Source organism: Rhea pennata, chromosome 4 (assembly GCF_028389875.1).
Source record: "Rhea pennata isolate bPtePen1 chromosome 4, bPtePen1.pri, whole genome shotgun sequence".
Lineage (NCBI taxonomy): Eukaryota > Metazoa > Chordata > Aves > Rheiformes > Rheidae > Rhea > Rhea pennata.
In genome coordinates, this window is record NC_084666.1 from 68,793,155 (window position 1) to 68,808,636 (window position 15,482).

The 15,482-nt window shown below is 42.1% G+C and overlaps 1 protein-coding gene across 1 annotated transcript in view; it reads left to right on the plus strand.

Moving 5' to 3' along the window:
* The window catches only part of HPGDS (hematopoietic prostaglandin D synthase), a 29,050-nt gene extending 17,418 nt beyond the window's left edge, over nt 1-11,632 (plus strand). The window contains exons 3-6 of the mRNA XM_062575016.1: nt 4,406-4,498; nt 7,169-7,278; nt 10,587-10,685; nt 11,341-11,632. Of these exons, the coding sequence (XP_062431000.1) occupies nt 4,406-4,498; nt 7,169-7,278; nt 10,587-10,685; nt 11,341-11,505 (467 nt within the window). The 3' untranslated portion in view covers nt 11,506-11,632. The remainder of the gene's footprint in view (nt 1-4,405; nt 4,499-7,168; nt 7,279-10,586; nt 10,686-11,340) is intronic.
* The last annotated feature ends 3,850 nt before the right edge of the window (nt 11,633-15,482 follow it).

A 15,482-nucleotide genomic window follows, 5' to 3' on the forward strand; every position in this document is an offset into this window, starting at 1 on the left:
CTTTTCAGCTGGCCGGGAAGGGAAGAAGAGAGGCGAGAAGCATATCCCAGCACTGAACCCAGATTTCTCCGAGCCAGCAGCCAGCCAACCTGGCTGGCTGTGACAAACCTGAATTCTGTCCACATTCTTGATGGAGAAACAGCTTCCTTCACCAGGCTGTCCCCAGGAGGACAAGCAATGAGCTCTTGGTCGAGAAGAAGGCCCAAACACTTACTTGGAATGAATTGTCACATGCCAGCAAGGGAATGGTATTCCAGCCCTAGGAAACTTCACGGGATGGAGGCAATTTATACAGACACCTTTGCTTTCAATATGCACCAGATCTCCTTGGTACCAGCACAGACTATAAACATCACAGTTCTGGTCAAACACCAAGAAGAATTAAAATACACATACAAAGGAATTTGTCCAACTCAAACTGGCACAGATACTTCATTGACTCCTTGCTAAAATGAGAAGAAAGCATGTAGATCAATCTGACTGCTTATACTTACCCTGTCAAGGTGTTCTTGACAGGGAGTGTGAAATCTGCAAATTTCACTCCAGCAACAATAAAAATAATCAAAAAAAAAATCAGGATATTAAAAAACCCAAGGATTTGAAGACTGAAGTTCAATCTGAAGGCAGCTACGAGTTTAGCTATCCAAACAACATGCTTTTTAAAACCCTGTTCTCTTTTAAAGTTGGTCTTCATTCAAAGTCTGGAAATCAACACAAGCATTCGTAGTGCCTTTTGCTACAGATGAGAAACAAAACAAGTAGAAAATACACAAGAAAGGTCACGTATCTTGTGCATGCCTGAGAAATGACAGTGTTGCTAAGACGACGACAACAGACTTTTCTGGTTCCCCTTCTTAAAATGTATTTGCTCAAGTGGAAGTTGGAAACTTTGCAAGACAACATTGTTTTGACAAGCATGGGAAGAACATCCATATAGATATACATGTTAATAAACTCACTTGAGCACACAGTGTCCTCCTAATTGATGAAGGTTAAAGAAAAACTAAGTGCATGCACATCCTTCCAGTCTGCATTTTTTTTTCTTAGCTATTGACTTACGATTGCACTCTGATTCATGTTGGCTCAAGATTTGCCCCCCCCATCATTCTACTCAAACGAGATCCTGCCCACCTTGTAGTCTTATGTGCTGCCTCTTTTACTTACTCACCTCATGTAGGAACATGTGCAGGAGCTTGCCCATATGGTCAGTTCATGTGGAGTTGCATAAACTATGCCTTTCATAAAAAACGGGTACCAGAAATTTAGCAGTGTTTTAATACAATGATCCTACATTTGGCACATTCATACGTAACAAAATGCTCCTTGAAGTGTGTTGTTGGTTAGTAGAAATAGGGCCAAAAAATACTTGAGGCAGCTTAAAGCAAGCCATGGAACCCAAATTCACAGGTAGAGAAGTAGCAGTGTGTAAACTCATTTACAGACAGATCATTTTCTGTTTGCAGTTTGGTGTCTGAGTAGACATCCAGCTGTGTTTTGATCTGTGCTTGAAAAATGAGATACAGCCAAAGTGCCTGCAGTGGCCACGGCAAGGCTATTTATCAAACCCTGACTGTATCTCCAGCAACCAGTCAAACTGTGGCCATTCGATGGGAAAGCTCCTTGCCTCCTCCTTGGCAATGAGCTGTATCTCACAAACCCATTCCCCTCTTTTCTGCTGGTTAAAAACAAAGTTTCCAGTTCTCGTAACAAATGCATTTCTGTCCACAGCATGCAGAGGATCATATATACAATCAATCCCCTGCTGATACTATCAGTTGTTAATCAAAATTAGAGCTTTTTTTTTTTTAATTTAACAGAAGAGCAAAAAGATACTGCACTCACATTATTAAAATCTTCAGTCTTCCAACATGAATTTTGGATTCTAATGCCTCAAATACAAAAAAAAAAAAAAAAAAAAAAAAAAAAAAAAAAAAAAAAATCCTTTCAGAACTTTGCCAGCCTGACAATCCTCATTTCCAATATGAAGGACATTTGCCATAAATATGCCATAAATATGGGAATCTGCCCCATCTCCATTCTTATCTATTTTTTCCAGCTGTAAAGCAGCCTGAACATCTGCCACATTTTCTGATACGCTGAAACGGCCCAACCTGCAGAAAAGAACTTCTGAAAAAACACCAAATTTTTATATACAGCACGAGTTTGTTTTCTTCAAAAGATTCAGAAGTTCCACATTCATTTAGGGATTAGTAACTCGACAAGCAGTCGGCTTGTCAATGCACAATCATACACAAACATTGTGTCAGCAAGAGAAAAAGCAAAGTTTACATTCCTGTCATATATTTTTCCTGTTTTTTAAAAGGAAAAAGGCCACAGAAGAAAGGAAAGAACATCTCCCATCTAGGGGCTCCTATACTTCAACGAGCTGATTGCTAGCAATGCTGTCAATATCTATGGTGCCGCTTCACAAAAAGGGCCCAAATTTCTCTATAAAACAAATAATTCTTTTTGGACACGAAAGATTTGCAGGAAAACATTCAATTAAGAGAAACTCTTACTAATTTTATACTTGCATGGTGAATTATAAAACGTATCTATTGCATACATGGAGCAATAGCTAGAGTTTGCATACTTTTCATTAAAAAAAAGTTTCTTCTCCAGAAAAGAGTAACTATAACCTAATGAAAACAGGTCAGCACTGAGGGGAAAGCAGTTTATAGCCATTACTCGCGTTTTCAAGGAGCGGGTAGCAATCTCAGAATTCTGTGGGCCAGCAAAAAAAAAGAGAGCTCGGAAATAGCCAGATCCCTGAGAAATACAGCGTTACAAATTACTGCTAGCTCTTCCACACCACCACCAAGCTGCCTCTATTGCATCTTCATCCATTTTCCTCTACTGTCAAAAAGACGCCTCTGTCCTTTAGCTGTAATCGAAGTTTCCTACAAATTTTCAAACAACAAAAAAAGCTACCAAAAAACCTGTCATTTTCCTTGTAGTGACCGACAAAGCGAAACGTCAGGCAAAGCTGTGGCTTTTAGACTTTCCTCACGTACGTAAATACAGCAGAAAACGACGTGCTCTGTTTCCAGCTTATGCAATTTTTGTTTCCTAACCGGAACCACGATGATTGTGCTCTGGCGGTTATTGCTAAAGAGACTCGCGTAACCTTTTCAGTTTGGCGGTCAGGGATGTGTCTTTCCACCAGCGGACTCTCAACGCCGTAACGCGTGGGCTTGCCAGGGCCTTGCTGCTCTCTGGAGAACAAACGTACGGAGTCGTCTCTGTAACCGCTCTGTTACTGTTTCGGTAACAAATAGCATCGTACGCTTTCTCCCTGGGGTGAAGCGGCCGCAATTCTTCCCGAGCTCTCTCGCTTCTGCTCGTCATCAGCATTAAAACTTGCACTGGCCTCCCAGCGTGTTGAACTTAGAAAAATTTGGTGTCATTAGTACTGCGCCCATACGCCTAGACAAAATGCACGGAGGAGTCCTAGATAAATCCGTGTCTGCAAAATCAATTTGGCAGCAGCACGAGGTGACATCTAAGTTCTCCTACCTAAAGCGATGTGCATGCTGCACGCTAAACCAGAGAGCCACGTGGTAGCGTTCATCAATTACCGTATCACTAGCGAAGTTGTTTTGGTTAACAGCTCACAAACACATTGGGTTTCACCGTTTTCCTTTTTCAGTGTACGTCACCTCCGCTCTAGACCTGGGTTGCTGCACCTCAAGTCCTTTGCCTTGTACCACACTGAGAGCAGCCTCCTGCAGTCTTACTTCGTGTTTTTCCCAGTTTAAATTTTGCTCCAGGATGCCAGCCCCATTTGATACCACACCAGCAGCCTCTCCAAAACATAACAAAAGAGCAGCTTAAGTTTTCACCTGTATTATACTATTAAATCGATGGTTTAAAGTAAGATTGATTTCTTATCTCGGCCTCTATTACAGGTATCCATCATGCCTGTTTAGTTCCTCCCCCCCCTTGCTGAAGTTTGGAGGCTTTTTCCCACGACCAGCTGAGGTTTTGTGAATGTAAGCCAAGTCCAGTAATTCTGAGTATCTTTTAGCATTTGTGATTCAGTATGAGACCAGTTAACAGTCTCTTGGTCACATAAGCTTTCACTTCATCTCTGCTGGAGAACTGTCATGTTAAATGTCTTGTTACAGTGTAGCTTCTGAAATACAGATGCTTTTCTGAATCATTTTCTCTGAATTCAAAACAGCTGTCATCTTGCAACATTATTCTGCTTATCTCCCCAACCGTTTTTTTTTTTTTTTTTTTTTTTTTTTTTTATATTTTAATCCATATCTATAGCATGCTGTGGAACCAGTAAGTATTATTAACAATGCTTTCCCTCCCCAGCATTAAAAGTGCACTGTTACAGACTTGCCTTGTAAGGGGTTAGGATTTAATCTTTTTTTTTTTACCTTCTTCTTCCTCCAAGCTATCCCGTTTGGCAAAGTCCCCATTCTGGAAGTAGATGGAGTTACCATTCACCAAAGCCTGGCAATAGCAAGATACCTTGCCAGAGAAACAGGTAACATGTATTTGACAACTTTCTCACTCTGTTCCACACCCACCTTTAATGCTCTCTGGCAAAACACATCCAATCCTAGCAAAAAACAGAAACAGAGTAATGTAAGTCAATAGTAGTGAGCCAACACTGGTATCAGTGCTTTTCTCAGGCACAGATGATTAGTTATCATTTGCACCTGTGCAACTCTTGTTGCACCTGTGCAACTCTTGTTGCACCTGTAGTTTGCTTGCCAGCAAGCTGATTTGAGGGCTGACTACATGCCATGTACTATACCAGATGCTATTAAGGGTGCAGCTCTCAAAGAGAGCTTCTGCACCCAGGAACGTGGTGGCATGCGTGTCCTCAGCAGGCTTCTCTAATTCACTGCCAGACAGTTTTGTTTACTTGACTCTGGCCGCTGTAAAAGTCCTCATGAGATCTCAGGCTTTGTCCCCTGCAGTTTCAAGGTCTGAAAGAAAAAAAAAAAAATCCCCCAAACCAACAAAAACTGCGACAGAGCAAGGTGAACAGTTGCACAATACTTGAACAAAAGCTGTGTTCTCTTTGTTCCTGCACATCTCCCGCACGCGCCTTTTCGTGGCTCTTCAGTACTCACTTTTCCCCTTGTTACCAAGGAAAGGTAACGTTCCTGGCCTGGCCAGGGATGGGCAAGAAGTTACTCTAACCAAAATTACGGGCTCAGGGAAGTATTTTCCTTCTGGACTCAGACCTGAAAACTGTTGAGCTCTCATGCTAACCAGAAAGACCATCAGGATGAGGAACCTTTGAAAGTGCTAGAGACTACATAACCCACTGAAACAGATCTAGGTAACAATCCTGCTCTACAGGAGAGATTAGATCAGGCGGTGATGTCACTCTCACGCATACGTATTACATCCTACGAAAGCACTCGACTGGTTAGATAGTGCAATACAAGAGAGTAATGCAAGCGATCACAGAGAGTGGTCAGGGCAGTTAGCTGCATTCAAAAGCACCTGCAAAACTAGTGTGGTTGAGGGTGGACGTGTTTGTACCATGCTGAATGTCAGCACACTGGAGACGGGCCAAGGCAGTGAGCGCTACCTTACCGTTACTTTTTTTTGTAACCTGTACAAGACAAATGTAACCTGTCTTGAAAAATTTTTCCAAATATTCTCACATCTTCCAGCTGAGCATACTGGGAAAACTAAAGAAAACACTGCATTATTCTTTAGCACAACAGATTTTGAGACACGCCTGCAATATTGTTTTCCTGCCAATTTCCTCTACACTTGATGCAATCTACTTCTTTCCAGAGAAAAGAATGAAGAGAGTCTGTATGGTAACATGAAGTAGGAAAAAATAGAAAAAAAAAAAAAAAAAGAGACTTCTTTCTATCCATCTTATCTCCCTATCCTAGCCCTAACAGAAGGCTGATCTAGAACTGTATTTATTTCATGCTTTTAAGTTTTTTCACTGAAATATTCCCTGATAAATTTATGTTGCAGTCTGGAAAAAGTATTACTGGTAGGAAGGAGAGAGAGCACAGGGTGTTTTCTTTCTTGTTTATTTTGAGCTATGCCAGAGCAGGCTCCTGACCTGCAATCCTGCATGACACATAGCACAACTGATACAGCTTGGAAGTAGTATACACAGCTGGAGCTAGGATAGCAACTGCACAGGTTTCTATACCATCTGTACCATCAGGAAGGTCAAATGCTGTTCTCACTCTGGTGCTAGCAGTGCTGTTAACTATGGCAGAAAAGAGTGTGCATGGAGGGGGAAAAAAATCTTCCAATTCATAGTGAAAGCTTGCTACTCTACCCTTAGGTCTATGTATGTATTATTAACTTTTAATTAAAGAAACAGCATTTCAGGTGCATGTTAGTATGCTGTACTAAAGGTTCTTGGGGAATTTGATGCCAAGAAAGGAGAGGCTCATCTCTTACCTTCAAAAGCATAAACTTTAAGTCAGGGAGATAGCTCAGGAGAGGAACGGTGTAGGCTTTAAGGGAAGTCATGGAGCTTCCAGGCTAATCTTAGGAGTGGAGAGAGGAAAAAATGACCTGAACCCACACAAAAGCAGAAGCATGAATACACGGGATGGGGGGGGGAGGAAGGAGGAATAAAAGTAGAAGTACTGAGGAGACTGCAGGGAAGGCAAAGGGCAAGTAGGGAGAAGAGGAGCTTTGAAAACAAGACCAAGTTAGGCTTAGGTGCCTGCTTACAGTGAAGCAGCAAAAAGCAAACAGGTTCAAGCTTCTCAGAAGAGAAGGAAAGAGAAACAGACTTTCACAGAAGCACTTGTGGAGATTGCCTTGACTAAGGCAACAAGACCGCAACAGGGAGAACGACCTTGAAAGCTGGTATGAGGGAAGGTTAACAGAGGAATTGGTGCTGGATCTTAGTGAACATTCTGGGATGGTAAAGAGCAGAGAGAAGGATTAAAAAAGCAGTAGCCAGGCTGTGAATTTGGGTGACAGAAAAAACCAACGCATTACCACTGCTGGCAGTATGCTGCTGGAAAAGCACATGGATGAGATTGCCTCTGAATGTCAGGATCCAGCAAAAGTGTGTTGTGAGCATCCAAAAAGCCCTGGAGAGCTTGTCTTGGTATGGAGGTGTGCACAAAACCCAGAGCGTAGCTTTGAGGTAGCAAATATTCCTACTGGTGCTGTCTCTAATCTCCCTTTATACCTTTGCTTCTCCTAGGCCTGGCAGGTCAGACTCCTGTGGAGCAGGCACTAGCTGATGCCATCGTGGACACCATAGACGATTTTATGATGCTGTTCCCTTGGGCAGAGAAAAACCAGGACGTGAGAGTAAGACGATCACTAATTTAAACAAAGATACCACGTAAGCAGTGAGGGCACACCTGAACACCTCCTCTGGAGTGCCAGACCCATGCTAATCCCCGGGCCTGCCACCTCAGCAAAGCTGCGCTGCAGGAAGTCTGTGGTTTGCCCTGCGGGCCAAACTGGCCAGGGCCTTCGGCTCCCTTCTGCCTCCTGCTTGTTGGGAGTAACGAGGCCATCATGATCTGCCCCTCACCTGTTCACTTTTAATCAAGGATGCTGCACGCATCTATGTCAAACTACTGTTCTGAAGGAAAGACGGGACACTTCTATCCCACCAACTTGTCACAAGCAAACAGACTAAGCTAAAATTTTTATTTCTGCTGACTCAGAAGGAGTAGCAGCTCCGTACAATCTTCTTTTTTTTTGCTTGTACATCCTGATCTCTTCACGGCCTTTGATGAGTATCAGTGTTCAATAGCACGAGGAGCTGCTCACAAGTGCTCTCAATTGCTAGAGTAGAATAAGACTGTACTGGCAAGGGGCAACATAGCGCATCCCTCGCTGTGGCTGTGCTCTTCAGACTCCCCCGCGGCCCTGCTTCAGTCCTTCTGCAAATACTAATGCCTGGACTAACAAGTTCCCGTGGACACTTTAACACGCAGTCACAGGCAAGTCTTAGACCATTCAGGATTTTTGACATCATTCTGATCTCTCTTACCCTACTAACTCATCAGAGCCCCCAGTGTAAGCATGCAGTGTAAGCTGTCCAGCAAAGAGAGCGATGGAGTTAACTACAGCATTACAGTTCCACTCAACTCTGACCCAAGGAGATAACATGGACTTTCTATGAAAGGCCTAGTATAACAACACTTCTAACCATTAAAGGCGAGTATAAGCACCCTACATTTATTCAAATACAACATTGCAGTTCAGCTAGGGGATTTTATTACAGAAAACAGACTAAAAATGTTAATTAAAAAAACTTTTATGCCAGTGTGCTCAAATATTTTGGGAGGAATATCTGAAAATACGTTTTGAAGTTTTATTAGTCAAAGATGCTAATTACTTTATCTCCTAGCAACTTTTTTCTGGTTTCCTCACATGAGGAAGGGAGGGGATGTCTAAACACTTTGGAACAGCAGTACTACTGACCATGTAATACTGCAGAACAGCATTTCTACCACAGTGCCCTGGCAGGCAGGGAACCCCCCCGTGGTCCTGGCTGGGTATGGCGCAGCTGACAGCTAAGCACTTCTTCAAAATGAAGGACCCAGATCGCGTCACTGCTGCTTGATTTAAAAAGGAGGCCTCCACACACCAGCCTTATACGCCTGCACACACAGGTTTGCACGCAAGCGTGCGTTGGGCCACAGAACTAGAAAATCACCATCTCTGAGTTTCCAGCCTTTTCGAAGTCAGCATCCTCTGCTCTCCCTTTCTCCTCGGGGGTCCACTGCCACCACCTTGTGGTCAGAAGACTTCCCCAAATCTGACAAGCCATTGCAGGAACACTATCCTGAAGAGAAAGTTTAACGGTGCATAATATATCTAGTCAGCAGCAGGGAAAAAAAAAAAAAAAAAAAAAAAAAAAAAAAAGCAGCAAGGTGAAGGAAACACACGGACCTTGCCCATGGCATCTCGGTTTGTGCCACGCACACTCCTTTTTGCTCCACACTCCCCCCAAAATGCTTACCAGACAGTGGAAAGATACATGAAGTCTTCAAATAGCTCTGCAGAATTACTGATTTTATTCCAGGCTGCAACTTTTGGAAGCATTTAAGTTGCTGTCTCTTCAGTATTTTACCTTTTCTCCTTAACCTGCATTTCGAAGCTTCTGAAATAAGCTTTTTATTACCATATGGTGCTTATTTAACTTAACCTGAATGTGATTCTTCAAGTTTTGATCAAACAGAAATTAGTGGCAGCTGCGCACACTGTGCCACGCAGCTCTGAGTAGACAGTCAAACAGGTGCAGCAGTTTTTGGCATCTCTACTGCTTCCATGTGAGTGAGAGAAAAAAAAAGGAGAGAGAGAAACAGTTTTTCTCCAAAGGAAAGAGCTAAACCTTCATGAGAAGTGTTAAAATTTTCCACCACAGGCAACACCTGGGTGAACCACCACCCCCTCCCCCCAAGACTTCTCTCTCTTCCCTTAATATACAAATACTAGGGCCCTATTGCCTTCAATATGGACCTTAGCATTCAAAATCATTTATGTAAAGTGCCTCAAATCTCATTGCTGAGGAGACAAAAATGGCAAATATATAACCAGCTATCATAAAAGACATGGGACAAATCCGGTCCAAGCTCAAAATCCAAGTTCCATGTCTCATATAAAAAGGGCTGGCAAGGAAAGGCAAGTGGTCCACATCCTTTTTAAGCAATGAACTCCATAACTCTAGGGCTGGACAGTGAAAGGCTTCATTACTACTAACATTTCAGAACTGAACAGCAAAGGTGATCAGAGGACTGTAGATAAACTTACCTACTCTCTTTGGGAGGGAACATCATAAAAGACGGTACAGCAGAACTAAGCTGCATACCCCCGTTTCCAGGGAAGACGGCACCATCTCAGTAACTGATAAAGAAAACACCTTTTAACCCAATCCCCCATTCACCTGAGTCATGTTATTTGCACAGGTGCCAGTAGGCAGCAATAAGAAGATTGCTTACGAGATACAAGGAATTTGAGACACCTCACATTATAAAGCATATCAATATTCAAAAGAGAAAAGCCCTTGTGCTTAGGGCCAAAAAAAAAAGGCCAGACTGTTAGAAATACTTTCTTTACAAGCAAGTTCTTCCCAAACCCGTGGCCCACCCGCACCTTGCTGCAGCTGAGAGGCTGTTACTACCGATCAGTGAGCGGCCCGGCTACGTGCATCGTATCGCAGCGTACGCACGAGCCCTCCGGCCTCCCTGAGGTAACACTGAGGGATCAACTGGCTCGAATCACTGCTCACTAAGGCTTAAAAGCTGCGTCTTGTGGGCATAAGATGCATTGCACGGGTAATGACCTCAGCTTTCCTAAGTTTCCCAGTGCCTCTCTGCACCCACCCGAATGACAGTACAGTTGCCTCTTCATTCTTTGCTTATTTAAGTAATTGCTATGTTTGCTTTACTGATCCTTACTTGGAAGTCAACACGTTTCTTCCTCCACCCGAGAGGAGGGTTCTTCCAGCTCTAAAAATCCGAGTCCCACCAAATGAACTCGTTGCCATCTTTCCCCACATTTCTTTGTATGGTACGTCCTTTTTCTACGAAAGAAATCCACAAGAATCCCATTTTGATGACTTCTGTGCTTACATGGGAGTGTGTTCTGTTCTTCCCCAGAAACAAGCATTTAATGATATCCTCACCAACAAAGCGCCAGAGTTACTGAAAGACTTGGATACTTTCTTAGGGGATAACAACTGGCTGGTAGGAAAATCCGTAAGTATCCTTTTCGCCTTTTTCTCCCATTCTACTCAGGCTGCTAGTAAAGCAAAATAACTGACTATTGTTGAATTTCTAGATTTCATGTCATCCTACAAAATCTTGCAAAACAACTACCATCACTCTTTTCAATTCGTTATTCTTACCTTTGTAAGACCTTGTTCAAACCTTGTTGTCTCAATTACAAAGCAAAAACTGTTTTTGGTGCCATTGGAAAGGGTATTTACTAAGCCAGTGTAGACATATGTTGACACAAAACACCTTTTGTACTAGTCACTGGAAAAGGAAGTTGCTTAGAACTCAGCTTAGAATCACTCCTCTCATTTTAGGACAATATTAAAAAAAAAATCAAAGAAATTAAATCCTCTTTTTTTTAGCTAAGCTGTTTAGAAATGAAGAAATTTCTCTGCAGCACAAATTCTGCCTGAAAGATCAATGTTTCCATGCAAAGTGTAGCAAGAACTTGATTTAACCCATTTTTAACCATGTTAAGCCTTGCATTGCAATCTTATTACTAGCTCTGTAATTGCCAATTGAAAAAAATATATATATTTTTTAAAGCAACTTAGCACGGAACAGGCCAATTTACCGTCAGTCCCACTTTTTGAGGTTACTAACTTATGTACTGCTTTCCCTCTCTCGTTTCCACCAGGTAACCTGGGCTGATTTCTACTGGGATGTGTGCAGCACAACACTTCTGTCCTGCAAGCCTGAGTTGGCAGACAACTACCCCAGGCTTTTGGCTCTCAGAGACAGAGTGCAAGCACTACCTGCTATAGCAGCCTGGATCCAGAAAAGACCAAAGACAACTATGTAGACCAACTGCTCAGACTGGAAAAACAAACAAAAAAAAACAAATGCATGTTTAGAGTTTAACATCACAATTAAGCGTCATGAATTATTAATTTTAGAATCATTTAAATAAATTTGAGATGGATATGCTATGCTCAAACCAAAATCTACTCTTTGTATGCATTTGAGAGAATCAAAAACAGTGACTTAGCAGAGCAGAGCCTGGGGACTAGCCTAGTACCACCTACATGCCTCTCACTACAAATGAGAGGTTAAAACTAATCAACTTGATTAATGTTTTGTTGAGTCCCAGAAAGGGGGATGAGGGAGAAAGAGGAAATTTTCCTGGACAGATGTAATCTTAACCGTGTTTTTATCTTTGTTGTAGACTTTAAGTGCAAAAGGAAATCAGGAGGAGGTATGGCTGTGAGGCCTAAGGACACAAGGCAAAGGAGGCGATTTTTCAAACCACTTTACTGATACATCCTAAAATATGCAGAAAATAATGCAAGTGCCTGCCTTGTGCCCAGGTAAAATATATTGCCAAGATTGCATTTATAGTAAGTTACTCCCAACCTCTACAGATACAACAGGCTTCTACATTCAGGCCCTGAAAAACAGAAAATAAAAACACTCAGTCAGTGTCCTTCAAGCTTCTCAAGAACTATCTTTGGCCACTTGCAGGCTCTGCTGTGCCATTGCTGAGCTGCCCCACACCAACACTAGCTCTCTATAAGCACACCAGCTGCAAAAGCATTCAGCTGCTCACTAGCTCTTCTAGGGAGCCAGGGCCCTCAAACAGGGGCTGTGGTGAAAGCCAGGTTTAAAACAAGCAAGCAGTTTGTTCTTCCAGCAGTGGAGAAAACAGATGTGTGGAGCTCCTGACCATGAGGACAGTTGCAGATGCAAGCAGTTTACACAACCTCAAGGGGAGACAAGTGCTTGGAAGATGTGACTAGCAAAGCAGAAAAATCACAACAGACTTGGTAACCCTCAGACCAGAAAACAGCCAGTAATGGGAAACCAGCATTGTCCCCAGACACTTGCTTTCCCCCTCTTATCTTTTAAGTATTATTTCATTGAGAGGAATATAGGTAACACCAACCAACCACTGAACAGTTCAGAGACAACGAGGTATTGGCAGACACGAAAGGCCCAATCTTTTGTTCGTTTCAATACGGATTCCCCACTTGCTTTTACAATTTCTTTTGCAGTTAGTTTGTTCTCACTCTTTGCACGTTTTTCTTCTTCAGCTTCCACGCTCCTCTCTTCTTCAGCAGTAGACTTCAGATAGTTGCAAGCCTTTCTGTACCTCTTTCCCAAGCAGAGAGACAAGCGCCTGGTGAAACCTTCCCCAAGGCACAGATAAAGGACTGAGGGGTGCAATCCCAGCCGAAAGCAGACTACTTAGTTTCATTACAACTACTCTTTCTTTCCTTAAAGCTCCACTTAGTGGACACTGACCCAAAGCGCGTTGTGCCCGGGAACCAGCTGACTTCACAGTTTTTGCAGTGTTCTGGAACTACTTAGGGCACTTGGACAAAAATAAATAAACAACGATTTAACATCTACCCTCATTACCTAGCCTCCACTTCCTTAGTATTCAGGCCCTGGCTAAAATTTAGAGAAGTTTAAAAAAATATTATGCTCTGCTCTGGGGGATCTCCATTTGTATATTTTTACTTTTTCCTTCAGACTAGCTAGATAAAACTGAGCTTCTGTTGCAAACATTATTTAATCTCCTTATTGTTCAGACAGAGTGGAATATTAAAATTGGCTTATTTGAATAAGTTTAACTTATTAGTTCCTATACCTCCTTGCAAACCAGATAACACATTCAAAGAAAAATACAGGGAGGAAAAGGGGAACCTCACTGGGAACCTCACCCCTCCAATACAGACTTGCTATGTAGACTCACCTGATAATACAGATTTCAGGTAAGACACACGTGGTATTTTTATTAAGCCCTGAGCCTGGGAATTTCTAACACTGTACCACTAATAACATCTGCACATTATGAAAATAGTGTATAAAAAGCAAACAGTATATTTACTTTGCCTATGGGGAAAAGACAGAGTTTACTGAAGATTAATTAGCAGAACAAAAATTGAACTCCTAATTCCTTGTTGAGCAAAAACATCTATTTATTTTCATTACCAATAATTTCCCTGGAGGTAACCAAGCCACCACTGAGCCATTTTTGTTCTTTGATCCTCAAATTTCAACCAATACTGCCTACTTTCCCCCTCCTAAGACTCTCAATTAATTTGAGGTATAAGTTGTTAGAAAAACAGTAATTTTTTTTTTTAAAAAAAGCAAGAAACATCAGTGTATGAGCTTAACAGCACCTTACACTAGATTCAGAATGGGCTCTAATGTTGACTCCAGTGGTCTAGAGATGTGATTGCTTTAGAAATAAGTACTGCTCAGTTCACCTACATTAACCGATCACATGCACCTACCAAACACACACCTCCTGAAACAGCCTCTATAGGAAGTATTTTATTTTGCATTTGAAACAAATAGCTACGAACATGTAAATGCAATGGGTTTAGAGTTGAGTTAGGACCATGCTGAGCTGCAAACAACGATTGCAATAGCTTGAACGCTTGTGGTTGTCTGTTAATCCCCTCTGCTTAGTCCAACAAAATAGGTGGAATTACACAAAAACTCTGGACAAATTGATTCTCATCTTTCTCCCACACACCAGTGCAATGGAGCTAACATTCCCATAAAACAAAACATGTTTTCAACTCTATTTCAGCTACGCATTTTGAAGTACACAACATTGTCACAGATGATTTCCACTGACAGCCAAGCAAAACTTAGTTACAACTTTGAAAACATTATAAAAATCTTTCACCTTCCATCAGTTTTGTACCTGGGGAAAGCATATGCTTTTTTTTTTTTTTTTTTTTTTTTTTGGGGGGGGGGGGGAGGGAGAGAAGGAAGAGAAGGAAGTAGAGACCCATAGCCATAACCAAAGGAAAAACGGACACCTCATAGCACTAACCAAAACAAACACTTCAGACTACCTCATTGACAGACCACTAGCAGTGTCCACAGACAGGCTGAAATACTGAGTAACTACACATTTAAAATCTAGGATCTTTGAAGAAAGAATATTTCATCCACACCACTTCTGCGCACTTGCTCTGAACCCTGGTCCCCTCTCAACTCTTCTTCCACATTTTTCACATAAAACTTTTCATGTTAAGTTCCTTCAAAAGCAGCAGTAAGTATCTTCTTAGGGTTAGAAAAGCCCAGATGCACCTGAGATGGCAGACTGAGTCTGGGCACAAAGGAAACTCTGTGCTATTGAAACCCTACCTCTGTTTCCACCTATTCCCACAGACGTCTCAAAACTCGAGTCACCTCATTCTTTGACCTTCAAATTTCTCACATTTCATCTTCCCCAATCTGTAAACCCAGGATTACATCAGTATTGTAACTGCTAAGTAGCTAGAGTATCCACCCAAAACTGCAAGCCAGAACAAATTTGAGGAAACAGTCCTCAGAGAGTGGCAGCCTCATACGGATTCTCCAAGCTCTGCCCAGAGTAAGGAGCAGCTGAAGCTCTAATATGCAGTGCAATAAGGAGGCCCCCATGCTCTGCCTTCCCCCAGCTTCCAAAACCCAGTAGTCTTAGTCTTCATTACTCAAAAGTGCGAGAGACCAAGGTTCAGTCTTTTCCTCTGTCCAAGGAAATGGACATTCTCATCTTCTACTCTCTCCCTCCCACCAAGTAACATCCTAACCAGCAGGTTATAAACCTGAGGTGCAAGCACACTTCATGATCTCTTACCTGCTCTAATCACACCCTAACTATCAGACTAAAAACTTACAGTGAAAGCACATGCATGCCACTGAGGTGCTTTGTTTCACTGAAAAAAACCCTCAAAATTCACTAAATTCTTCAAGAAGAGAGCAAGCCTTCATTACCAGAGAGCAGACCTAGACTTTCACCATCTGTACCAGAAACTAATGAAGAAAAAAAAAAAA